The 26,150-nt window shown below is 40.0% G+C and overlaps 2 protein-coding genes across 17 annotated transcripts in view; both read left to right on the top strand.

Moving 5' to 3' along the window:
- The window catches only part of PDCL2 (phosducin like 2), a 33,904-nt gene extending 21,709 nt beyond the window's left edge, over positions 1-12,195 (top strand). The window contains exons 5-6 of one of the 3 annotated variants that reach the window (XM_005666708.3): positions 6,706-6,914; positions 10,213-12,195. In XM_005666708.3, coding sequence (XP_005666765.1) covers positions 6,706-6,914; positions 10,213-10,367 — 364 coding nt within the window. In that variant the 3' untranslated portion in view covers positions 10,368-12,195. The remainder of the gene's footprint in view (positions 1-6,705; positions 6,915-10,212) is intronic. The other 2 variants (XR_002346667.1, XR_002346668.1) reach the window with 2 other exon arrangements.
- The window catches only part of CLOCK (clock circadian regulator), a 116,870-nt gene continuing 108,867 nt past the window's right edge, over positions 18,148-26,150 (top strand). For 3 of the 14 annotated variants that reach the window (XM_021101335.1, XM_021101333.1, XM_021101327.1), the window contains exons 1-2: positions 18,156-18,326; positions 19,364-19,447. The gene's annotated coding sequence lies outside the window, so the exon portion shown is untranslated. Of the gene's footprint in view, positions 18,327-18,418; positions 18,612-19,363; positions 19,448-20,149; positions 20,184-26,150 lie in introns of those variants that run through there. The other 11 variants (XM_021101329.1, XM_021101326.1, XM_021101319.1 and 8 more) reach the window with 10 other exon arrangements.

Genomic DNA, 26,150 nt, shown 5'->3' with positions numbered 1-26,150 from the left:
CAACCTCGTGGTTCCTAGTCGGATTCATTAACCACTGCGCCACGATGGGAATGCCAAAACAATTATTTGTATTACACATTATTTAGGAAAGCCTAGTTTTTAATAACGTTTTTATATTGTAAAGTAAACTAGAACTGTTCAATTTGTGTTTCTAGCTGCCTTATATAAATTTTACAGAAGGATAAGAGGTTTTTTTTAACTACATTCCTCAGTTCTGTAATTTTAGCATCTCTTTGCCATTAAGTCTATAGAACTGTGCCCACTCTTCATCCAAGCGAAGGTTCAGCCTGCTTTGCCTGCCTGGGGGAATCTGCCTTCCCCTGGGTCAGGGAGCCTTGTGGCTCCAACAGCAAGTCATCCTCGTTTCTGATTTTATTCACTTTTACACCTGTGTCTAATTTGGGGGTTCCACATTATTCCTATACCCAACTGCATATTTTGAAGCTCAGATGTCATAACTAGGCCCTTAATTTGCTTTCTGATAGTTCTTCTGGGGTTAATTCTGGCCCTTGAGCCCAGCATGAAGTTTGTTCCCTACCACCTGCTGTCAGAACCATCTTTAGGCAACCACCTTCTCCCTGCACCACAGCCCGGCCATGCTCTCTTAATCCCATGCTGTTCACTGCCACCCACTGCTGTTCACCGGTGCCCACTCGCCTTCCACAGTTCACACCACCCATCCCGTCAGTTGGTCATACCATGGACTCAGCTCTCCTTCTGACAGTAATGATACAATTCCTCTAAATTAGATGTTTATGGATTTATTTCACCTATTCGAGGAAAACTGAAACTTAAAAAGTCAATTTATGTCATTGCTTTGCGTGGAAAACTGATTTAAGTTAGGCAGTACATGTTTTTCTAATATTACTTTCAGTATGCCATCCACTAAAATAAAGCAGTATCTAGATTTGTGGCAGCTTATACTTATCAAAAGATATATATATTCTGAAATATAAATGTAATATATAGTGTATTTAATTTGTTTTGTGTAGCTTCTTGTTCCATGGATTGATGTATGCTATCACTTTTATATTTAAGATGATTTCTGAGGTTTTGTAGATGCTGGAGATGCAATGACATATAAGACATTGGTCTCTGCCCTTAAAGAAATTTTAGTATAATGGAGGGAGACAATTAAATGTAATAGTAAATCTTTTAGGTATTAGGATTGAATTCTGTGCATAGCAGAGTAAAGACGCTGAAGAGTTTTACCCTTGGAAGGTGGAAGTTCAGAACTTTCTGTAAAATAATTCTTGGACCTGGCCTCAAAAATTAAGAAAAGATCCCCCAAGTTTACATACTTGGAGGAGGTAGACAGGCTGACTGGGTATTTAGATGGAGTAGACAGCTGGAACAAAGGTACAGAGGTATATCATCTTGCTTTGGAAGCCTCTGAGTGACAAGGTAGCAGGCAGATAGCCTTGCTGGGGCTTGGGGAAAGGGGAGCCAGATCTCACAGGACCTGGAGGGCTGCCCTGAGGGGCCCAGATTTCCTCCTGCAGGTGGTGAGGAGCCCCTGAAGGAGCTCATGCTTGAGGGAAGGGCATTTTTTACACGATCAGCTAACTTTATCAGTAGGGTCAGGGTGAATTTAGAGAACCAAGACTGGAAACACAGAGGCCACTGGGAACAATATGATGTTGCTCAGATAAGACAGGAAAGGAGTAAAGCAACAGAGAAGGAGAGGAGGGGGATATGGGTGTGAGATGAGATATGACTTGATTACCTACTAGATATTGCAGAGGGAAGGGAGGTTTTATGGCTTGAGTGTATGAAGAAAATACCAAAGACAGTGTATCATGGCAGAGTTTAGATGAGAAAAGCTACAGAGAACTGCAATGAGCAGTCCATGAGCCAGTATTAAAGATTACTAAATGTATGTTTAGATGTTAGATGAAAATAAAATATTTATGTTAAAGAAGATATTTTTTTGTGATCCCTGATTTTGTGGGGGGGTTTTTTGTTTTGTTTTGTTTTGCTTTTTTAGGGCTGCACCTGCAGCATATAGAGGTTCCCAGGCTAGGGGTAGAATGGGAGCTGTAGCTGCCGGCCTACACTATAGCCACAGCAAGGCAGGATCGGAGCTGCATCTGCAACCTACACCACAACTCACAGCAACACCAGATTCTTAACCCACGGATCGAGGCCAGGGATCAAACCCGCAAGCTCATGGTTCCTAGTCACATTCGTTTCCATTGCGCCACAACAGAAACTCCTGATTGGACCCTCTTTCCCCAATGCCCCCACGGCCCATCCCCCACCTCTGGCAGACACCAATATGTTCTCTATGAGCTTTTTTGTATCTATGGGTTCTTTTTTTTCTTTCCAGATTATACATATAAGAGAGGTCATACAATATTAACCTTTCTCTCTCTGATTTATTTCACTTACCATAATGTCCTTTAGGTCCATCCGTGTTATCCCAAATGGCAAATTTTTAATCTTTCTAATGGCTGAATAATATTCCATTGTATAAATACCACAATTTCTTTATCCATTCATCCATTGATGGATACTTAGGTTTTTCCATATCTTGGATATTGTAAATAATGCTCATAAATATGAGGGTGCATATATCTTCTCAAGTTAGTGGTTTTTTTTCTTCAGATAAATAACCAGAGGTAGAATTGCTGGATCATATGGTAGTTCTATTTTTAATTTTTTGAAGAACCTCTATTTTATTTTCCATAGTGGTTGTACCAGTTTGCATTCCCACCAGCAATGCTCAGGGATTCTCTTTTCTGTATATCCTTGCCAACACATTATTTCCTGTCTTTTTATATGGCCATTCTAGGAACTGGAAGGTGATACCTCACTGTGGTTCTGATCTGCCTTTCCCTGATGATTAATGATAATGAGCATCTTTTCATGTGCCTCTTGGCCATCTGTATGTTTTCTTTGGAAAAAAACATCTGTTTAGATCTTCTCATTTAAAAATCAGATTGGTTTTTTGCTATTGAGTTATATAAGTTCTTTATATATTTTGGATATTTGCTCCTTATTATATGTCATATGATTTACAAATATTCTCCCATTTAGTAGGTTGCTCTGTGTGTGTGTGTGCGTGTGCACAGCAGGAGCTTTTTAGTGATATAGTCTCATTTATTTTTGCTTTTGTTGCCTTCGCTTTTGGTGTCAGATTCAGATAAATCATTGCCAAGACCTATGTCAAGGAGTTTATTGCCTGAGTTTTCTCCCAGGAGGTAGATTGTTTTAGGGCTTGCACTCAGGTCTTTCATCCATTTCAAGTTAATTTGTGTGGTTGGTAGAAGATGGTGGTCACGTTTCCTTTATCTGCCTGTGGCTCCAGTTTCCCCACACCATTTATTGAAGAGATTGTCCCCTCCCTGTTGTCTATTGTGGCTCCTTTGTCATAAATTAATTGACCCTATTAGTGTGGGTTTATTTCTTGGCTTTCTGTTCTGTTCTGCTGGTCTGTTTTTATGCCAGTTCCATAATGTTTTAATTATTGTTTCTTTGTTATACAGTTTGGAAATCAGGAACATGATACCTCCAGCTTTGTTCTTCCTTCTCAAGATTACTTTGGCTATTTGGATTTTTTTTGTGATTCTATACAAATTTTAGTTTATTTGTTCTCTTACTATGAAAAATTCCACCTGAATCTTGGTAAGGATTTTATTGAGTAGATTGCTTTGTGTATGGAGTATGGATATTTTAACAAAATTAATTTCCAACCCATGAGCACAGAATATCTTTCTATTTGCTTGTTTCTTCTTCAATTTCTTTCATTAATGTCTTAGGTGTTTTTGTTTGTTTGTTTGTTTTTTGTTTTTTTTGTCTTTTGTCTTTTTAAGGCCATAACCTATGGCATATGGAGGGAGGTTCCCAGGCGAGGGGTCTAATCAGAGCTGTAGCTGCTGGCCTACGCCAAAGCCACAGCAACACCAGATCCAAGCCACATTTGTGATCTACACCACAACTCATGGCAACACCAGATCCTTAACCCACTGAGAGAGGCCAGGGATTGAATCTGCAACTTCGTGGTTCCTAGTTGGATTTGTTTCTGTGGCACCACAACCGGAACTTCAATGTCTTATAGTTTTTTGTTTTTTGTTTTGTGTTTTTTGTCTTTTTGCCTATTCTAGGGCCACTCCCGCAGCATATGGAGGTTCCCAGGCGAGGGGTCTAATCAGAGCTGTAGCTGCTGGCCTACGCCACAGCCACAGCAACACCAGATCCGAGCCACGTCTGTGACCTACACCACAGCTCACAGCAATGCCGGATCCTTAACCCACTGAGCAAGAGGGATTCGTTAACCACTGCACCACAATGGGAACTCCTCTTGTAGTTTTTAATACATAGGTTTTTCACTTCCTTGGTTAAATTTATTCCCAGGTATTTTATTCTTTGTGATGCAATTATAAATGAGATTGTTTTCTTTATTTCTCTTTCTGATAGTTCATTATTAGTGTATAAAAACACAACTGATTTTTGTGTATTGATTTTTTTATCCTGTAATTTTACCAAATTATTTTATTAGTTCTAACAGTTTTTTTGATGGAGTCTTTAGGGTTTTCTATATGTAATATCAAATCATCTGCAATTAGTGACAGTTTTATTTCTTTCTTTCCTTTTTGCATGTCTTTTACTTTTTCTTGCCTAATTGTTCTGGCTAGGACTTCCAGTATTACGCTGAATAAAAATGGCAAGACTGGGTATCCTTGTCTTATTCCTCAGCTTGAGGAAAGGCTTTCAGCTTTTCACTTTTGAGTATGACATTAGCTGTGATCTTGTCATCTATGACCTTTATTATGTTGAGATATGTTCCTTCTATACCCATTTTTCTGAGATTTTTTTTTAATTTGCAAAAAAAAAAAAACTTTAGCAAAATATATTGAGAATTAAAGCCAGAAACTGGTAAAGAAAATCCAAATTAAAAAATATGCAAAGTCTTCCCCCAAACATTGATGAGAACTCATGCATTACCATTGATTTCCACTTTCAGGGTTTGTTTAAAATGGAGCAAGAACTCAAAAGTACATGCAAAGTGATTTGAATGAAGAAATCTTTATTCTTCCTATATCATGTATATTTGTGTGGTCTACAACAAACTAAACAGCACTTTTTTTTCCTTAGTGGTTCACCTTTATCAAGTTTTCTGCAAAGCATGCATTTTATTTTCTTAAGAACTACAATGGGCACAAATAAGTGTAGAGAAAAAAAGTAGACCAAAGTGCAGGAAGATTGCCGCTGCCTGGGGCAGGACATATGACCTGGCATAAACCACTTGGTTAGGAGAACTTTGACTTCAGCTATGGGTGGGACAGGTTTTAGTAGATGAGAATATGAAGGTGAATAAGATACTTTTATGGTACAGTACAAGAAGTCAAACACTATGTATATGTACATAAGTTTTGAAAACATATAACATGTAGTACAAAAGAAAAATTACTAATTTTGTCTGTTCTAGGAAATTTTCCCTGATTAACAGAGTTCACGCTAATCTTTCTTTTCTCAAAGGAGAGATACGCTTCTATCAAATTTAGATTTTTTTTTTTTAAGAAAATACTGATAAAAATCAGAGCTTTTTTTTTTTTTTTGGTTGAGGGAGCGGAGGGAGATGAAGTTCATCAGCTATTGATATCAGAATGGATAAGATTGCCTAGTGAATGTGTCTGACACAAAAATAGGGCCTCGGACACCATTACAAGGAATAGCTACATTTTGAGTAGAGACAGACAAGGAAGTCAAAGGGGTAAAAAGGAGATAATAGAAAGTGTTATCACAGAAGTCAAAAAGGAGAGCATTTTAAGAAAGGATGTGAACAGGACAGAGAGATTTTTATTATCTTTTTCAACTGGGATATGACCAAAAGGAGAGAGGGTAGTAATTAAAAGGAGGGAGAGTGGGAAGGGACTTTAAAAAATTAGTAATTTGACTATGTTTATGTCACATGGAGAAAGAAGGACTAAGACAGCAGGAAAGGAGGAAAGCAGAATAACAAATAAAGGCCCTACAGGAAGTGGGAGGAGTGTGGAACAAAGCAGAGGATGAGCTATGAAAGATTTTGCTAAAGCTGTGGGTGGGGGCTGTTCTGGGAGAATGGGTGTAGTGCTGGTTACATTATAGAGCAGGAAGCATTGCAGGTTTGGGTGATATTTCCAAGCAATTTTAGATTTTCGATGAATATGAATACTTCTGGATAACGGAGAACAGGGAATGACATGCCAAAGAAAAAGGTGGATGAAATTTGTCAAGGAATTTAAGGAAATTTAAAATAAGAACTTCAAATGTGATAATCTCATGTGAAAATAAACCCATGATGATAAGATCCCCTTGTTTCCGTTCAGAACTGCTAAGAATTACCTAGACATGTCCTGTTTTGTTTTTTTTTTTCTTTTCTTTTTTTCTTTCTTCCTCCATCCCCACCCACCATCCCCTGTAAACTGGGAAGTGGCTCCATTAAATTGATGCCAAGTCAGAGGTGGTTAGCCTCAGTTAGGCAGCAAATCCCTCTGGTACCAAGCCTCATTCCAAGGCTGTAATGGTTTTTGTAATAAAAATCAGAGAACTCTATAGCTCATTCAATACTGAAGGTAACAATAGAGGGTGAAAATTAACATACTCTTATATTGAAAGAATATCTGAAGGCATTTTTGTCATGGAGATGTTTCACTTATTTTATTAGACTGAGATGAGTAGTCTGTTTTTTAAAGATGTTATGTGTGCTCGTTCTCTTTTTAGCATCCCAATGTGCTTGTTGGTTAACCAGCATCTTAGTCTCCTAGCAAGAAAGTTTCCTGAAACTAAATTTGTTAAAGCCATCGTGAATAGCTGTATTCAACACTACCGTGACAATTGTTTACCAACAATTTTTGTTTATAAGAATGGTCAGATAGAAGGCAAATTCATTGGAATTATAGACTGTGGAGGGCTAAATCTCAAGCTAGAAGGTAACAATGTTATTCTTAAAATTTGTTTGTAAGAAAACCAGGTGAAACTTCCAAAAATTAACAAATATCATAAAAGTTTATTTCCATGAAATACAAGGTTCTTCCCTTTGTTTCTAATTTCTTCTTATATGCCTTCAGATTAATTTTCCTCCAATAATACTCTTATTGTAACACCCACTTGCTTAAATCCTCAAATCCTTAATGGTTCCCTGTTTCAAATAGGTTAAGAATTCAGAATCATCTGCTTGAAATTTTCAGCCCATCTATCCAACTCTGTTTCTCAATGCTTTCTACTCTATGCTCCAGCCAGGCTGGTCTTCAAGTACTTCCCCAGACACATTTCTCATTTGAAACTTTATACTCTTCCTCTGTACCCAGGACCCTGCCCTTCTTAATTCTTCTTTCCAGACTCTCTTCCTTCACAAGTCTCCCAGGTTTCCATTATTTCAATTCATGATTCTGGACCAACATATGATCTGTCTTTATCTCCTCTAATGAATAATGGGTTCTCTATAAACTTGTTTTCCACTTATCCATATACTATCAGATTTTGTTGGTTAATCAGTTCCCTTAGAGTTTTGTCTCCCTAACAAGTGCAAGGACTATGCCTATTACTACTTCCTTTTCCATAGTAAACAGCACTAGGACTTTATATTATCACCTCCTTTAATAACGTTTACTCCCTAATCTAGCCTAAGGCCATATTTTCACCTAGTCATTTCTTGGAACTGCTTTAATTCTATGTTATTAAAATATTTTTCTGGGAGTTCCTGTCGTGGCTCAGTGGTTAACGAATCCGACTAGAAACCATGGGGTTGCAGGTTCAATCCCTGGCCTTACTCAGTGGGTTAAGGATCCGTCATTGCCGTGAGCTGTGGTGTAGTTCGCAGACACAGCTCAGATTCTGCGTTGCTGTGGCTCTTGCGTAAGCTGGCAGCTACAGCTCTGATTAGACCCCTAGCCTGGGAGCCTCCATATGCTGCAGGAGCAGGCCTAGAAAAGGCAAAAAACAAAAAAATATATATATATTTTTCCCTTATTACCATCGTATTAAAGACATCGCAAATAGCTTTTTTTTTTCTTTTTTCTTTTTTTGCCTTTTTAGGGCTGCACCTGCTCATATGGAGGTTCCCAGGGTAGGGGCTGAACTGGAGCTATAGCTGTCGGCCTTTGCCACAGCCACAGCAGTGTGGGATCCGAGCCGCATCTGGGACCTACACCACAGCTCACGGCGATGCCAGATCCTTAACCCACTGAGTGAGGCCAGGGATTGGATCTGTGTCCCTATGGATATTGGTGGGTTTGTTACCACTGCGCCACTACAGGAACTCCATGAATAGCTATTTTTAATAGCTTTTCTTTCACTCTCTCATTATCCTAAAACTGCTTTTGGCCTTACCACAACCTCCAGTACTTTAATTGTTCCAGAATTTCCCTTCTCCCAGTTTCTAAGTCCTCTCTTTGTTTTATCACCTTGTTTTTTTCAGCTTGTACCTTATCCTTTTATTTAAAAAAAATACTTGAGTACAAACAATAGTACAGCAAACATTCCTGTCATCACCACCAAAAGTAACAAATGTGAACATCTGTTCATGTTTGCTTCAGCTATTTGTCTATTACTAAACATTACTACTATTGGTAAGGTTACCTCTATTTCTACTCCCAGTCCTGTCTTGCTCCTTGCCTCACTGAGCAATCACTGTCATGAACAGTGATCTGGTCCATGCTTTTGAAAATTGTTATATTTAATTTTTTTTGGAGTTCCCCAGTGGCCTAGTGGGTTAAGGATCTGGAATTATCACTGCTGTGGCTCAGGTCCCTGCTGTGCTATAGCTTCCATATTTGGCCTGGGAACTTTCATATGCCGTGGGTGCAGCCAGAAAAAATTGTTTTTATTTGCTGTAAAATACATATATCATGAAATTTACCATTTTAACATTTAAAAATATACAGTACAGTATTATTAACTATACTGTCCTGTACATTATATGCCCAGTAATTAATTTATAAATAAATATTATTTCATCATTTTGAAGTATATGATTAAGTAACATTAAGTATATTTTCACTGTTGAGCTGTCATCACCATTACCCATCTCTGGAACCCTTTGTATCTAGTGTAACTGTAGCTCTATTTCCTTAAAGAATAACTCCCTAGTCTCTGATCCCTCCAGTTCCTGGCAACCATTCTTTCTAGCTCTGAATCTAACTACTCTCAGTACCTCATGTAAATAAATCATACCAGTGTTTGTTCTTTTGTGACTAGCCAATTTCATTTGGCATAATGTCCTCAAGGTTAATCCACTTCATAGCATGTGTCAGCATTTCCTTCCTTTTTAAGGCTTCAAGGCTGAATTCCACTGTATGTTTTTACAGCACATTTTATATACCCATTAACCTGTAGGCATACAGCAAGGTTGCTTCTACCTTGTGGCTGTTGTGAATAATGCTGCTGAGAAGGTGGCTGTGTGAATAATCTGTTCTAGTCCCATTTTCAGATTTTTTGAGTATATACTCAGAAGTGGAATAGCTAGATCATATGGTAATTCTACTTGAATTTTTTTGAGAAACAGCGTACACAGTTTTCCACAGTGGCTGCCATGTCTTACACTCCCAACAGTGCACAAGGGATGGAATTTCTCTACATCCTCATTAACTCTTGTTGTTTGTTTGTTTTTGAATAGAGTATTTTGGTTATCAATTCAAGTCTTTTCAGTTTCTCTTGGATATGTTTTTGCAATTCACATTTTTGTTACAGTGTTTGTATGTCTTGGCCTACCTGTTGCACAGCAGTCTCGTGACTTGGACATCTTTATCTTGGTTAGGCTCCATGTCAACTCTTTATACTATTTGGTTCCTCTCTTTTTCCTGTGATCAGCTTTGCCCAAGCTGTGTCTATTAGTCTCCTCAAAGAATCAACTTTTGCTTTTGTTGGTCACTTCTACTGACTTTGTTTTTCTAGTTTTGCTAAAGTCTTTTCTTCATTATTTCCCTCTTTCTGCTTTCCTTGGGTTACTGTTCCTGTTCCTTTCCTAGCTTCTTGATTTGAACTTTCAAAGCACCATTTTCGGTCATTTTAAAATAAACATTTTAACCGCATTTTCTCCCTTTAAGTGTAACTTTTCTGTATCCAATGTGTATTTTGATGTTGTACTTTCATAGTAACCTAGTTCTGTATCATCTATAGCATCATTTCCACATTAACTTTATTAGAGTCAAACTGTGTTTCATATAGATGAGAAATTCTTTTCATTTTCCCAGATTCTTATATGATTTAATGATGGGTTATTTATTGCAGAGCTTGAATGGAAGCTAGCAGAAGTTGGAGCAGTACAGACTGATTTGGAAGAAAATCCCAAAAAAGGCATTATAGATGTGATGGTATCTTCAATTAGAAACACTTCTATTTGTGATGACACTAACAGTTCCAACAGTGATAATGATGACGCTTAATAAATAGCTTTAAAGTGTTTATATATGAAAAGTTTTGTTTGCCACTGCCTCTATAGTCAGAGATCAGAAAACTTATAAATTGATTTATTTTCACTTTTATATTAAAACTTATATGTCATTACAAAAACTTCCAGGTATTTCAGAATATTCGCTGCCTCCAACAAACCAGAATTTGTACTGAACCTTTAATATTTTTCTCTGGTTTATCCTTTTTCTGATCCTACTTGGACAAAAACAAAAATGTTACAAGTCCTCTATGTTGCCTACTCACTTTCAAAGAAGCCTATGAATGAAAATAATCAAGGAGAACCTTGAAATTCATCTCATTTATGTCAATAGATATTAAAGATTATCATTTAGGGGTTTTGAGTGAAAATACATAAATTTATGACAATACACTTTTTCTCTGAAATCTCTTACCTGTTAAAAAAAATTAACCATTCAATAGAAAAATGCAATTTAAAGATTTTGAAAAGTACATAAGAAACATCTTCACCCATTATTACAGTTTTTAGTAGTTCTATTATTAAGCTAGAAAATATTAAGTAAGTAATCTCACTAACAGATTATAGAATCATGAGAACTATGAGACATGTAAGTTTCTAAATCATGAGAAGTGGGAGAAATACGTTGTGGAGTTTACCTATGTTATAATAGAAGAATTCATCATGAGAAAACATGTAATCTTAGGACACTATAGAAGACCAGCTTAATAATTATTTTGACTTAATAATTAACACTGGTTTTAGAAAAAATGGTGGTAAATCCAGCATGTAATTGCGGGACTTCAAGCCTTCTCCAAGTAAATAAAACTCAAAAAGCCTCTGGCAGAGATAAGAATTGCCAGACCCTTATCATCCCACTGGTCTCACTGTCATTGTCACAATGTTCCTGAGGACCTCCCCACCATAGCACCTTGGCCTGCTCCTTCCTGCCTCACACTAGAAAAGGTATGTGGCCCACTCCTTACCCCTCCCCTATAGGGGAAACATATGCCCCCAACAAACCAGCAGGTGTATCAGAAGACCCCATCCTGCCCCAACCAATTAGCAGGTCAGCAGATGTATAAGACCACTCCTCCCACTCCTTGTCTCTGGGCTATAAAAACAGGACCATGTGCCCAGAGTTAGCTTTTCCTGACTATCAGGAAGTTGGCCCACCGTGTTAACAGTGCCTCTTGACTCATTAAATTTGCCTTTTCTACACCTTGGTTTAAATCTGAAAAATTCTTTTTCCACCTGCATGCAGAGGCCACAACAGTAATTAGTTCAATAACAGATTTTATCCTTCTACTTGGTATTGGCCCATCATTCTTTTTTTTGGTTATGTTGCTGTATTATTTATTTCATTTAATTCAAGTTCTTCATTTTTCTTTTTAAATTTTTTTGTATTATTGTTGATTTACAATGTTCTGTCAATTTGATGACCCATTGTTCTGATTATGGATATTCACTGATATTTGTGAGAGAATCTATACTCTTTAAATGGTTAGATTACACAAATAAATTGGTGAAAATTGAGGCAGTTAAACACAGAGTCAGAAAATGCTCTTTGCTGTTCCTGGGAGTGGGTAGGTATCATGGAGGCTGCTGAGAGCGATGAAGCAGAAGGAAAGTTAAAAACAGGTTGAGTAAGATAACAATTTATTTCACCAGATAAAGTCAAATGATCTAACTTTGGAAAGAATTAGGAAGACCCCCTTTCTTCTGAGATAGGAAAGAAAGGCTTTTGAAAATGTTCCTATTTGGATGAAGGGAAGGAAAGTTGGGAGCTGCATACAATGGCCTTTACTATAGCTTTATGCACCCATGTAAGAGAAATAATTACCTATCGGGTCCAGCTCCTGAAATTCTCTAGCAAGTGGATGGGAAAATTCCTACTGAGGATAAAACAGTTGTGGAAATTAAAGGAAAAGCTCTATTATCATAAAGTTAAAATGTAACTTTAATGCCACCTAATGCATATAATGTGAATATTATTTCCCCTTCAATTGAAACAGTGCAAAACTTTCCCCTAAGTGTAATCTTTTAGTAAATATATATTTACCTATTTTCTTTTTTAAGTTAAAATTGACAGAGGAAGTACTAATAGTTTTTAAGATGTCTGAATACAAATATCCATTATTTCTTTTTTTAACTCTTAACTCAAGTCCACCAGGTGGCAGTAGTTTTTGTACACAAACGCAGTTCATGAAAACTTTGTAAAATTCCTAAAATTATAGCATATTAGAGGCAGCTGGTTTTGACTCCAGGCTCAGCCCTTTTCAGATAATGCACACACATGATTTCTTCCATCAAGTACTTATGCTTGTAAGCATGGGTCATACCACTCCATACTGTACCTCATTCATACCTTCTCATTTAGGTTGCATATACATATTTGTTAGAATGTGGGGAAATTCTTTAATATTTAATATTGTGTTTTCAATTTTACTGAATGAATTTTTATTTAATGGTTTTAAAAGATTTTTCAAGTTGCCAATATTCAGCCATTTTTGACCTACAAAAATGGATATTTCATATATTCCAACCTAATGTTTTTCTCTATTCCTTGCTGCCAACTGTGCTCCACTGAAACACCCGCTCCCCGACTTTACAGCGCTTTATTTGTCAAAAGGTGGTCCTAGCATCAGCAGCATCCCCAAGGAGCCTGTTAGAAATGCAGAATCCCATCCCAGACTAACTGAACTGGAGCTTTTGTTTTAAGGAGATGCTTAGGTGATTAAGCAGTGCTAGGTAGCAAGTCCCTTAAAGACATCTCGAGCCAATTCTTTAACTCTTCTTTGTGCTTAGGGTTATTAAAAGTCTGTCTGGGTTAAAACTCCCATCTCAGTTCCTGGCTGAACCTGTGACTCAGGAACTCTGCAGATGGAAGACAGAGTTTGTGTTCAGCCAATTATTTCCCTCTCTTTTCAATGCCCATTCTCTGTGGTGATAGGGGCTGGGAGGGAGATTAGGGAAGAAAGGGATACAATTCTCTTACTTAACTGGGTAAGTACAATCCATATTGCATCAAAGTGTTCACTCTTTAGTGGTCACACTGTGTTCTCCCGGGAACTCAGAGGCACCTTCTCCACTGCACACTCCTTGTATAGGAGCTCCGTCTGGCACTCCCCCTGCCCCCCGCCCTTTTGATCTTTCAGTCCCCACTCCCAAAAGTATACCCAGCCTCTTGCTGCTAGAATTTCTTTTCCTCTTAGGTGTCAATATAGTTCAAATCTGGACAGCACTTTCCACTCAGCATTGATGGACCCCACAGAAACTTACATATCCTTGCCATGCCAAATTGTAGGAGAACACATTGCTTTTACTTCAGCCCACTTCCTGGCTGGCTGTTTCTCTCGCAGTCTCTATCTTTCTAGTCATGTAGGCAGATCCAGGACATTTCAACACATCTGCAAGGAATGAGAGGCCAGTCTCTTCCTACAGTCACTCCAGCTTCTCTAGCTGTTTCTGCTGGAGCCTTGTTCATTGAACTTGGTGTTGGAGGGGAATGAATAGAGAAGGAAAAGCCACAGTACTCTCCAGGAACCTAGTAAGACACAGCTCCAGTGATTCTCTCATCTTCCTCTTCCCATGTGTTCTGCGTAAATGGCCTGGAGGCGGGGGGATTGGAGGTTTTGATCATGTTGGGTCTAGTTTTGCCTAGCTTTCAGTTCTGGCTAAAAGATTAAATATCTGGCTCCAAATGCTGGCAGCTACTTAGAGGATGAGTACTTTATATTCTTTGTTCCCTATTTTGGACCTCAGGCAGCAGCCTCCTTTAGGTGTTAGCTGTGTCTGTTATGGTGTTACATATTTTTCTGGGTTCTCAAATATTTTTACTAACACAGTTCTAGTGTTTCACTAACTGTTTCAGTTTCTCTCTCCTTTATACTTCAATACACATTGCTACATTTACCTCCTGCCAATACTATAATCATCTACAATCATAATTTGGAATATAAGAATTACGCTAAAACTCTTCTCGCATGTTTTATCTTTCATCTCATTCATTAATTCAGTCATTCAACTCAGGCATTGAAATGGATGATGCATATACAGTGGTGAACAAAACACATGGTTCTTAAAAAAGCAAAAAAGCAGGCGTTCCTGTTGTGGCGCAGTGGTTAACAAATCCAACTGGGAACCATGAGGTTGCGGGTTCAATCCCTGGCCTTGCTCAGTGGGTTAAGGATCCAGGGTTGCCATGAGCTATAGTGGCCTTAGAAAAGGCAAAAAGACAAAACACACACACACAAAACCAAAAAAAAAACCCCAAAAAACAGAAACATGGTTCTTGTCCTGAAATTTACAGGGTGGTGGTGGTGAGATATTTAATAAATAAAACAAATATTAAAAAATAGTGCACTAATGGAGAATAACTGTGGTACTATGTGTGTTGGGGGGCAGGTGAGAGGTAGGAAGGAGATGTCTTAGATAGGGTAGTTAGCACTTTGAGGCATGAAGACTGAGGAGGAGCCAGGAGGAAAGGCAGGAGGGTGGTCCAGACAAGGGCACAGCAAGTGCCAAAGCTTGAGAATACAGAGATTATCAAGGAACTGAGGGATGTTTCTGGGTGGAAGGTGTTATGGGAAAGGAAGAAAATGGTAGGACATAAGACTAAAGATGTATGAAGGGCTGGATGAAACAGCGTATACAGCCATGATTAGGAATTGGGCTATAATGAGAAACAATAAGGATTTTAAGGAGGAACATGAGATTTCATTTATATTTTCAAAAGAATATTCTTGCTGCTCGTAGAGAACAGATTGAAGGAAGTATCCAAGATATTTGAGCTATTCAAGACGACACACCAGGTAGACAACTGGGCACTGCTTAGAACTCGAAGAGGAAGACAGTGTGGGCTGGGCTACAAACATGTGAGTCATTCCAGCCATTCCTAGGGTTCCAACGACAAACCATAAGAATTTAAAACCACCATCCTTATCACCCAACCTTTCTGTGGTAGTTCATAATTTACATTTGATCACCACCATTCTGAAATGCTTTTCTTCTCACTTTACAGATAAGTACCCTGATGCTCAGAGAAATTATTTAACTTGCTCAGTGTCTCTTAGTATTAGTCAGGATTTAAGCCTAGATTTTAATTACAAAGTCTATAATACCACCTCATATTATTGACTTCACTCTATTCTAAAGGGTCTAGAAAGGATATGAGTAACTGACTAAACTCTGAAGGATTCTTAAAAAACAAACAACTAACAGTGTATCTGCTATTATGCATATCAAACTTTCTGTGTTCCAATTCACCTTAAACTATAGTGGTAAAACTAGAAATGTCAATGAAAGGATGGGTGAGAAAAGCATTATGAAAGAAAGGGCATAGGCACATGGAACTAGGGAAAGAAATTGAACAAGAGATGTAAGAACTACCTAAAAAGGAACATCATTAATGATGATCAATACTAATATGGGATTTCTTATGTACCAGGTACTATTACACACACACACACCTCTATCTATCTATCTAATTGATATCTTCTCTCAGTCAACCTATGAGATGGGATTGTTAACTTCATTTTATGGATCAGGAAACTGAAGAATGGACAAATAACTTACGCAAGGTCATACAGACATTAAGTAGTGGGACTGGGATAAATCCTGGCAGTTTAGTTCCCAATTCTGTACTCTTAACCACTCTGTTGTATCACTTCCATCAAGACATCAACTATGAGAATCAGGGAGTTGGTAATGCTCAGTTTAAATAACAGTAAGGCAGGCAAGAAGAAACAGAATTACATAAATTGTGTTTTAAGGCGAGGGTTTAGGCTGGGGGACAAATTTAGGGTCTATGAAGCTATGAGGCAGGATTTTTGTTTTAGGGAAAGGTGGAATTTGGTAGTTGGAAATGTTATTAAAAATATGTGATACAGTTTTTTGCTTGGAGAGAATATGGGGAAAAGGTAAGTTGTGAACCCAGCCATGGGAAATGTTCAAGCAGTGTCATAGGACTGAGCAAAAAACAGGGGATTATCAACAGGTCTTGGTAAATGATTAAATACAGAAAGTGAGAGGGGAGTCAAAGATGAATATGATTTGTTCCCAGTGACTAAGAGGACAATGGAATCATTAAAAAGGGCAAAGGTATTTTGAAAATATGTGTTCCAGATGATGTAGAATATGAGGACATAGCACTTTCTCCAGCATAAAATCCAAACATCCACACCCTAGGAAAAGCATTCAGCAAGCTTCTGTACCCTCAGTATTGTTAAACTTACCTCCTCTCTTGCTCTGGCTATGTTAAGATTCTTGATTGCAAGTGACAGAAAACCTCTCATTGGTTTAAGCAGTAAATACATGAATTTATTGAATAATTTAACTGAAATTTCCAGTTATGTAGTCCACATTAAATTCAGGGCATCAAAACACGTTTGCAGCCCACATCTCCATTTTTGAATCTGCTTTTTTCCATGCTGCCTTCTTTCTCAGACTCTGTGAGTGGGAAGTTGGCTTCAGGCCTCCATTTTTCCAGAATTAAATCCATTGGAAAAAGAGAGATCACTCCTCTTGTTAAGTCCAGTTTAATGCAGAGGATTAACTCAAATATGTTTTCCCCTGGGGTGCTGCCCCAGCCAAAGGTCTGAGAGTGAAGAAAGGATAGTTCTCCAGGAAACTATCAGAGTAGGGAATGAAGGCTGACCGGGGAAAAATGTCTACTAAACTTCTGTCTGCTACTGATGACTCCATTAGAATTTCCCACTCGTGTCGGAAAAACGCTCATGTAAACGATCAGGGATCTGAATAAGTTCCTCAGTTGTAATGTTCTTTTCATCTTGAGTACACAGCAAGAATTTGAAAAGTTTACTGATATGAATGTTACCTTGAGGGGAGGATTTTATAGTCAAAACAGGTGTTTATTTTTTGAAACAGGACGACTACTTCTATTTCAAATCCAAAGAACATTAAAATGTGAAAACTACTAGGAATCAGGGCTGTAAAGACCTCTTTTCCAATAATTTTCAACCGCCGAAATACGTTTTCCCGTGCGGACCAAGTGTCTTAACTATCAAAGGTTAAGATAAGGACTATTAGGATAAGGATATCCTAAGATAAGTGCGCAGTACTCACACGTTTTTCTAACAAGGGAAGCGGTGCAAATTAGGGTCCTGGTTTATCCTACAGCTTCACCCCCCACTTTGCCTTATACTGTCACCTGGCCTTTAAGGCCAAGTAAGAAACTCCAAAGCGGCACAGCCGTACCTTCTTTTGCCTCCCTCCTCCAGCCAGGGCTCCCGCCCAGTTTCCTCAGGCCCACCTTCCAGCGAGAAGCAACTAAAGCAGTGCACCCCCAGGATAGCGCAAAGGAAGAGTCTGGAGCTCAGTCACCCTCACAAATTCCCTCTTCCAGACCCAAGAAACGAAGCGCAAGGGATGCTATTGGAGAAGGGAAAAAGCTCTTGCGCCTGCCAATACCGGAAAATTTCCCCTGGCGCTGGCAGTCATTCGCCTCTCTCTCTCTCTCAGAGAGACCCCTCCGCGGGAAGAAGGAGAGGGTGATTCCTCGGGACCCCTCCGCCTGGAACCACCCTCTCCTTCTCCCCGCTCCCCGCATCCAGGGTGAAAGCCGAAGCCGCCTCCCTAGAGCTGCCCGGGCCGGCCGCGCCCTCCGCCGACCAGGCCCGCCTCCCCTGCTTTCCTGGAACCGTGCGGGCAGCGGGGTGCGGGGAGACTAGGGGTTTCCTTCCCGCCCTGCGGCGGGCGGCCCGGGGCCCCGGGATCTCTTCGCTGCTCCGCGCTGCCTAACGGGCAAGTCGCATGCGCGCCGAGCCGCGCCGGGGAGATGAGAGCGAGGGGAGGGGCGGACGCACAGCGCCGGCCGGCGGAGCCCGGGGTCACGAGGACGCATGCGCCGGAGGGAGCGCACTCTCCGACGCGGATTGCGACTGCCCGCTTTGAAAAGGAAACCCCCAGGGCGCGAGCGCGAGGGAAAGCTGGCCCAGACGCGTGCGCGCTCCCGGTGAGTGTCGCCCACCCGGTGGGCCTTGGCTGGACGTCCGCCGGCGGCTGGCTTGGGCGGCGCATGCGCTCCCGGGGCCGGTGGAGGAGGGGAGGCAGGGAGGGGGAGGAGGAGCGGGCGGCGGTGGCGGTGCCTCGGGCTGGGTGGGGGGCGCCGTCCGTTCAGGTGCTGCTGGTGCTGGGGCCGCCGCGTATCCCGGACCCGGCCGGGTCTGCGCTTCCGAGTCGCCGCCGCCGGACCCCGGGGTGGGGTGGGGAGGAAGCCGGAGACGCCGCGCGCCACACGGTGAGGGCGCGGGGAAGGGGAGGGAGGGGGGGCGGCGTGCGGGGCTGGGGGCGGTGGCCGGCGGGGGGCCGGGCGCTGGAGCCAAGTTTTGCCTCTCACCCTGGTGAGTGTTTTCGGGAGTTGGGCGGAGGCCCGGCGGCGCGGGGCCCTCGAGGACAGCGGGGTTACCTGCGGGGTAGGGGCGGGATCGGGGTGCCCGGCGGGGCCCGGTGGCCAGAGCGCTCCCTTGGGTTGGGGCCGATTGCAGCGGTCGAGCGGCCGGGACCGCCGGCGACCTGGTGCGGGGAGCGCTTTCGCCTGGGACCCGCTAGGCCTTGTGACCCACTTTATTCCTGTCACAACCCGGGCACGTTTGGAGCGGCGCCCAATGGGGCGCGGGGACGGCCAGCTCCTCGGGGAACCCCCGCCCTCCCGGCGTGCTGTCCGCGGGGCCGCCGCCCGAGGGCTAGTTCCGTTGGTGGTCGCGGTTCCAGGCCGGGTCCTCATGGCGCCTGCCCTTCCCGGTCCCTTTCCGCCTGCGGAGCCGGTCCTGGCGCCCTGGCCCTCGGATCGTCATTTCCACCGCCGAGCGCCCGGAGCTTAAGCCCCCGAGTGCGTTTTTGCCGGTGGAGCAGTCCACAAAGCAAAGCCTCCCCTCTGACCTGGCAAATGAGACGTGGAATCAGGTGGCGATTTCTTGCTGTTAGGATGCCACGCTAATACTTAACAGCCTTCTAACTTTAACCAAACCAAACCAGTGTTTTCTTTTACAGCGAAAGAAAAGCACCAGAAGTAAAGAAACTTTTACAGCTTTTGTTGATTTGGCTGTTAACGCTGATCCCCCGAATCAAAAAAAGGTAATCAAACTTGAAAGTTTGCATTTTAATTTGTAGCTTCATTTTAAATGATGAGAGGAGAAAATTGTGCAGTGTTTACCCTCCACTTGGTTGAAAAACAAAGGTTCTAAAAAGGCTATATTTATATAATGAGTGGGTTTCTCTGTTTAAAATCTTGTTGAGGGGGAAAAACTAACTCAGGTGTTAAGTAGTAAACTGATGAGAACGTCATTAAAGGTTAGCCTAAGGAAGATAGAAGGAAAGTTGTGGGACAACTGGTCATAGTCAGCTATGAAAGAAAACAATGAGGAAGGGTTCTGTGTACTGACCTGGGAAGAGCTCCAAAATATGTTATGAAGTGAAAAAAAGATGTAGGGCTGTGTGAATAATGTGCTGCTTTGTGTGTTAAGGGGACAGGCGAGGAATAAGAATACAAGCTTGCGTTTGCTTTTCTAAGTATAAAGCGACTCTGGAAAGGGAGAAACTGCAGAACTGGTAATGGTGGGCGAGAGGGGGAAGGAGCCTGATGAGGGGATGGTGGGAAATGACGTTGTGTATGTCTTATTTTTAAAGTATTTGGACTGTATTATGGATTCATAAACTAAACAGAAGTCCTTCTTTCCAAAATAACTTGTTATGTGTTTTTGTTTGTTGCTTATTTCTCTTTCCTAATTTATGGTGATTTTGGACATTTTCAACATGATTTCTCTTAATATTTTTAAGGAAAATGAGCTGTAAAATTCAAAGAAAGCTTAGGGTAAGTTTGGCTGTCTATGCCTCGATTTTTAAGGTGCTGGTGTCACATTTAATTTTTAAAGCTGTTTAGTCACATTTTACTTTGCCGAAATATGACATCATTTACATTTGGCATTATGGCTGGATTATAAAGATTTCAGAGCATGGTTTGCCTCCTTTTTTTTTTTTTTTTTTTTCAGGAATCATACTTGCATAAAATTTGACTTTTAGTTTTTTTAACCCCAAAGTTGTCATGACAAATAGTTGGAGAGTATGAGCACTCCATTAAAATGGTAATAGAATCGTTTGTCCAGGTAGTTTGCTTTGCAGATTTGGGAAATGCTTTTCTCAAGACAATCAGATATGAACCTCAGTGACATGTAACTTTATATGTATATTTATTTTTATAGTACTTTCGGGGAATTAAAACTAGCAGTCAGTGCAGAACATCAAAATTTTTTTATGGCTTATTGATTGCTCCACACAGTACATGATTTGGGGAAGGGTACTCAGAACCTCTTGGATGCTAATATAATGAAAGTAGTGAATGTTGAGTAGTGGTTGACAGTTACTGTGGGCATTTTCGTTATGTTTCCAGTATTCCTTTTTATTTTGTACGATAGGATAATTATTTTTGTTTGACTTAGAGGTCTCTAGTCAAACTTATGCATATTTTTTCATTTGAATTCCATGTGGGTCTATTCAGTCTTTTTGAAAAAATAGAATTGCATTTCAAAATTTTACTTAAAATTTTGTTATTGTTTTTCAAATTATAGAAGTAGAGTGGTGTTCATGAGAAATTAAAACAATGCAGTGTATATGTACGTGAAGCAGCCTTTGCACGTGTCCACCTCTTCTCACATCTCTGCAGAAATGACTGCTGTTAACAGTGTTGTATAACCTTCGAGTTCTTTTTCTGTGCATTTACAAACATGAATTTTCAGTCTTGAGAACTGAATTGTCTTGTTTTGTCCGCTTGTTTGCCTTCAATGTGAGCTCTGTTAGTGTCACAGGTCAGGGAAATGACCTGGAGTGTGTCAGAAAGTTTAACATATAGTATGCGCCTTAGGACAGTCTCATCTTTTCACTGGTGAGGGGCTGGTTAGTTTGGGGCACAGTTACGGTTTGTAGTGAGCTCTCACTGTTGTGAGCTTTAATCTGATGTGGATTGAATTTACCTTTAGACTTAGAGTCCGTGGCTTTTATAGGACTCTTTAGGGTCCACATTTCTAGGGTTTTGACCTGGTCAGTAGCTCACAGGTTAAACTGCTTTTGTTCTCCTGCATGTGCGGGCCAATAGAAAACTACTTAGGTTCCACCAGCCTGTCCTGGTCTCTGGAGTGAAACTACACAGGTCTGTCCTTAACTAGGAGACATTGACTTGGAATGCAGCCTTGGAAGGGGAGAGGGAGCAGAGGCAGTCAGGTCTGGTTTGTCCTATAATGACAGCAGACAAGTCGTATGTACACCCCACCCACCCCTGGCCCCCTGCACAGAGAAGACTGCCTTTCTAACCAAGCTGCAAATAATTGCCAAGACTTAATTCCTTTTAGGTGATAGAAAGTTGAGTATTAGTCAAGACTACTAAACTAGGTGAGCTATATAGAAAGATGCAGTACAGTTGACCCTGCCCTGAGCATATTTGAAGTCTAGTGTCTTTAACATTGTGGTTGCCAAAGGGGAGGGAGTGGGACAGATGGGAGTCTGGGGTTAGTAGATGCAAACTATTGCATTTGGAGTGAATAAGTGACAAGATTCTGCTGTATAGCACAGGGAACTATATCTAGTCACTTGTGATGGAACATGATGGAGGATAATGTGAGAAAAAGAATGTATATATCTATAGTATAACTGAGTTACTTTGTTGTTCAGCAGAAATTGACAGAACATTGTAAATCAACTATAATAAAAAATTAAAAAAAAGTATTTGTGGAAGTTGCCATTGTGGCTCAGTGGGTTAAGAATCCAACTAGTATCTATAATGATGTGGGTTTGATCCCTGGCTTCCATCAGTGGGTTAAGAATCTGGTTGCTGTGGCTGTGATGTAGACTGGCAGCTGCAGCTCCAATTTGACCTCACCTAGGAACTTCCGTATGCTGCAGGTATGGCTGTTAAAAAAAAAAAGAGCATGTATATAATGATTATAACACAAGATAGGAAATGATAGATTCTAGAATAAATACGTACATAAGATTGTAAGGGTGCGAATGTTTCCGCTTTTTACTTTTGTAGACGTAGGATTTGGAGGGAGAGTAGATACCTTAACATTTTTAAAATACAACAGACTTGGAAAGCTCAAATATCAGCTCTGAAGGGGTGAGGAAGTAAGGAGTTGAGTTGCATCCTCATGGCAGTCAATTATGACATTTATTTATAGTTGTTTATTTTTGTTTTTACTCTGTCCCACTGGAAAGAACCATTTGATGTTTTATTTGATAATTATCATACAGCCTCTCTAAGATTTCAGGATTTTAGAAATAAGAAATTTAATTGTACCAGATGAGTGTCGTCTATCATTTAATGTGTCAGGCAGTGTTAGTATTAAAAGTAAGTTGTTTTTTCCTATCATGTTTTTTTCCCCTCAAAGCACATATTTAATGTGCCCTCTCCCACATTTATTTGTGGTGCTGTGTCAAATAAAACATTTATAACCAAATAAATATTTTAAACTATGAAAGTGAACAACAATATGGTGAAAAATCCATCAAAGTTCCACATTACAGCAAAACTACCTTTTATTGTTTTGCAGATGCATAAAGTAAAAAAAAAATTTGAGGTATAGTTTCTCATATGCATCATACAAGTGGACATTGCGTTTTCTCCTTTTCTGAGTCTAAAATTCTAGATGGGAGTTCCCGTCGTGGCGCAGTGGTTAACGAATCTGATTAGGAACCATGAGGTTGCGGGTTCGGTCCCTGACCTTGCTCAGTGGGTTAACGATCCGGCGTTGCTGTGAGCTATGGTGTAGGCTGCAGACGCGGCTCGGATCCCGCGTTTCTGTGGCTCTGGCGTAGGCCAGTGGCTACAGCTCCGATTAGACCCCTAGCCTGGGAACCTCCATATGCGGGGGAGGGGGGGGCGGCCCAAAGAAATAGCAAAAAGACAAAAAAAAAAAAAATTCTAGATGGAGTTGTATGAATTATAGAATCCTTTTAAATGTCAGCAATTTAATTGTTACTAATTACTGTAATTATTATAATGGCATTTATATTTATAGGTTGCTTTACAACCATTTGTTAGTCGTTTTTATAGCTCTGTTAGGTGTAACTTCTGTAAATTTGGGTAAGAGGTTCCTGTTTTTCTTCTCTCTCTCTCTTTTTTTTCTTTTTCCTGCTTTTTAGGGCCGCACCTCTGGCATATGGAGGTTCCCAGGCTAGGGATCCAATTGGAGCTACACCACAGCCACAGCGATGCCAGATTCGAGCCGAGTCTGCGACCTACACTACAGCTAACAGCGACGCCGGATCCTTAACCCACTGAGCGAGGCCAGAGATCAAACCCACAACGTCATGGTTCCTAGTTGAACCTGTTTCTGCTGTGCCACGATGGAAACTCCTCTGTTTTTGATTATACAAATTTAAATTACCTAAACTTATCTTCATATGTATAGTGTCATTTTTGAGTTATTACTTATTTTAAGTGTGTATTTCACAAAGATGTAATTCTGCTTTTTTAAATTAAATTTTTCAATATTTTGCTTTTTAGGGCTACACCTCCGGCATGTGAAAGTTCCCAGGCTGGGGGTTGAATTGAAGCTGCAGCTGCTGGCCTACACTATAGCCACAACAACGCAGGATCTAAGCTGCTTCTGTGGCCTACACCATAGCTCACAGGAACACCAGGTCCTTATCCCACTGAGCAAAATCAGGAATCGAACCCACATCCTCATGGTTACTACTCCCTAACTCTGCCTATTTTAAGTCTTGGAAGTCTATAGAAAGAAATCACTTGTAGAAAAATTTTTTAAATGAATTTTTTGTCTTTCATAGGGTACTGTTAAGAATGCGATTTACCTTTTATTTTTCAGAAGTGTTTTTTCATTTTTTACATTAATAAGATCCAATAGTAAAATAAAGATTTCCATATTTTTCAAAGTTCACATTTAATTAGATATTTAAGTTTTTAATTCTCACCCATAATAGCAGACAATGAAATACAGATGAGTCATGTTCAAGGTTTTGTATTTTAAAATAAAACACAAATGGTTGCTCACCAGTTAGGGTTAAACCGTGTGGCTAGCTAAGAATTTATCATTTATATTAAAATATGGTATTGATGTCATTTATTTCTTAATCTCTTTCTCCCCAGTTATAAAAATAGTGTATCCTTAATGTCAGAAACTTGGGAAACACACGGTATGAACTGAATTTTTAAAGTATCGCTAGAATTTTCACAGTCACGAGATGTTATTGTTGACCCTTGGAAAATCTTCCCCTGCATCCTGTTTAGCCCCCATCTGACCATACGTAAACTTAGAGACATGGTGTTTGCAGAATGGGCTCATCGTGCATTTACTGCTGTTGAAACCATTCTATTCACTTAACAGCGAATTTTGAATGTTTTTATGTCAGTAGTTTTCTAAAACATTATAACATTTTTAATACCTATGTTGTAATCTCTTTTATGTTTGTGATAATTTATTTATTGGTCTTTTTTTGTTGGTCACAGGTTTTCAACTTTCAAAATTATAAATAATGGTCACTTTTAAAAGGGACTGCATTAGGAGTTCCTGCTGTGGCACAGTGGGTTAAGGATCTGACTGGTGGCTCAGGTAGCTATGGAGGCATGGATTTGCTCTCCAGCCTGGGACTGTGAGTTAAAGGATCCAGCATTGCTGCAGCTGTGGGGTAGGTCGCAGCTGTGTCTCAGATTAAATACTGGTCCATGAACTTCCATGTGTGGTGGGTAGGGCCATTTAAAAAAAGGTGACAGCATTAGTAATCGGGTAGAGTTGATACTTGAAAAATTTTCAGTAGGATAGTCTTGAGAAGAATTAGAATTCAAGTAGAATGATACTGAATTTGTATTAATATTGAGCTTAAACAAATTTTGTACTTTTTGTTGAAAATATATGCCAAAAGAATATGATAAATTAATAATGAAGAACCCAGCATTTTTATGATGGTATATCTTTTAACGTAGGTTTAACTTTGAGTTGAATTAAAGTAACTTTGCATTTCATGAGTGTACAGTATTTGGATAGCAGTGTTCTTGAACAGGCCTAAGGAGGGTGGAAGTTTGTGAGGCAGTCCCCACACACAATTCAAATTAAAGGTATAACTTTTTTTTTACAGTGGAACAGAGTTGAATTGCTCAAAAAACTTTCTTAAAAAAAAAAAATCGAAATACCAGGAAAGAGTACTTTCACCCAGAGAGTTGACATTCCCTTTTTATAGGATTGCTATGACATTTTATTCAACTCCTAGGTATCTATATATTCAACTATATTCTCCACTTTTAACTGGGGAGAAAAACTGTTCTGGTAAACTATTTTCAAGAGGAAGTAGATACGATCTTAAAGTTTAATGTGGTAGTTGTAATGTCTTCTGTTAGCTGTTTTTGGAAGTACATGTCTTCTTAGGTTTCTGTGAGTATTTTGATAGCAACTGCCTTTTACTCTTCCTTTTTTGTCATGAAAATAGGAAGTTTTTATAGGCATTTATTTCTTATCAGTGGCATGATCCAGATTCTTAAAATACCTGATTTTATTCTAAATAAAGCTTCTTATTTGTTGCCTAAAATTTAGTAAGAGAGACAGCAGACTTCTTTAACAGGGTCTTGATTACTTGTGATTGTAGCCTGGTGTAGTGATGAGCGTGTAGGCTTTATAACTAGCCTGCTTGGCATTCCTATTCCTGGTCCTGTTGCTGGTGGCTGGACAAATGTTACCTGAGTTTCTCATCTGTGAAATGAAGACAACACTAGATCATAATATTATATGAGAATTAAGCAATGTGAAGATTAAAACAGTGACTATTTACCACATAG

This window comes from Sus scrofa, chromosome 8 (genome assembly GCF_000003025.6).
Source record: "Sus scrofa isolate TJ Tabasco breed Duroc chromosome 8, Sscrofa11.1, whole genome shotgun sequence".
In the NCBI taxonomy this organism is placed as follows: domain Eukaryota; kingdom Metazoa; phylum Chordata; class Mammalia; order Artiodactyla; family Suidae; genus Sus; species Sus scrofa.
The sequence above is the reverse complement of the archived record's forward strand: the minus strand, read 5'-3'. Positions and strand labels throughout refer to the sequence as shown.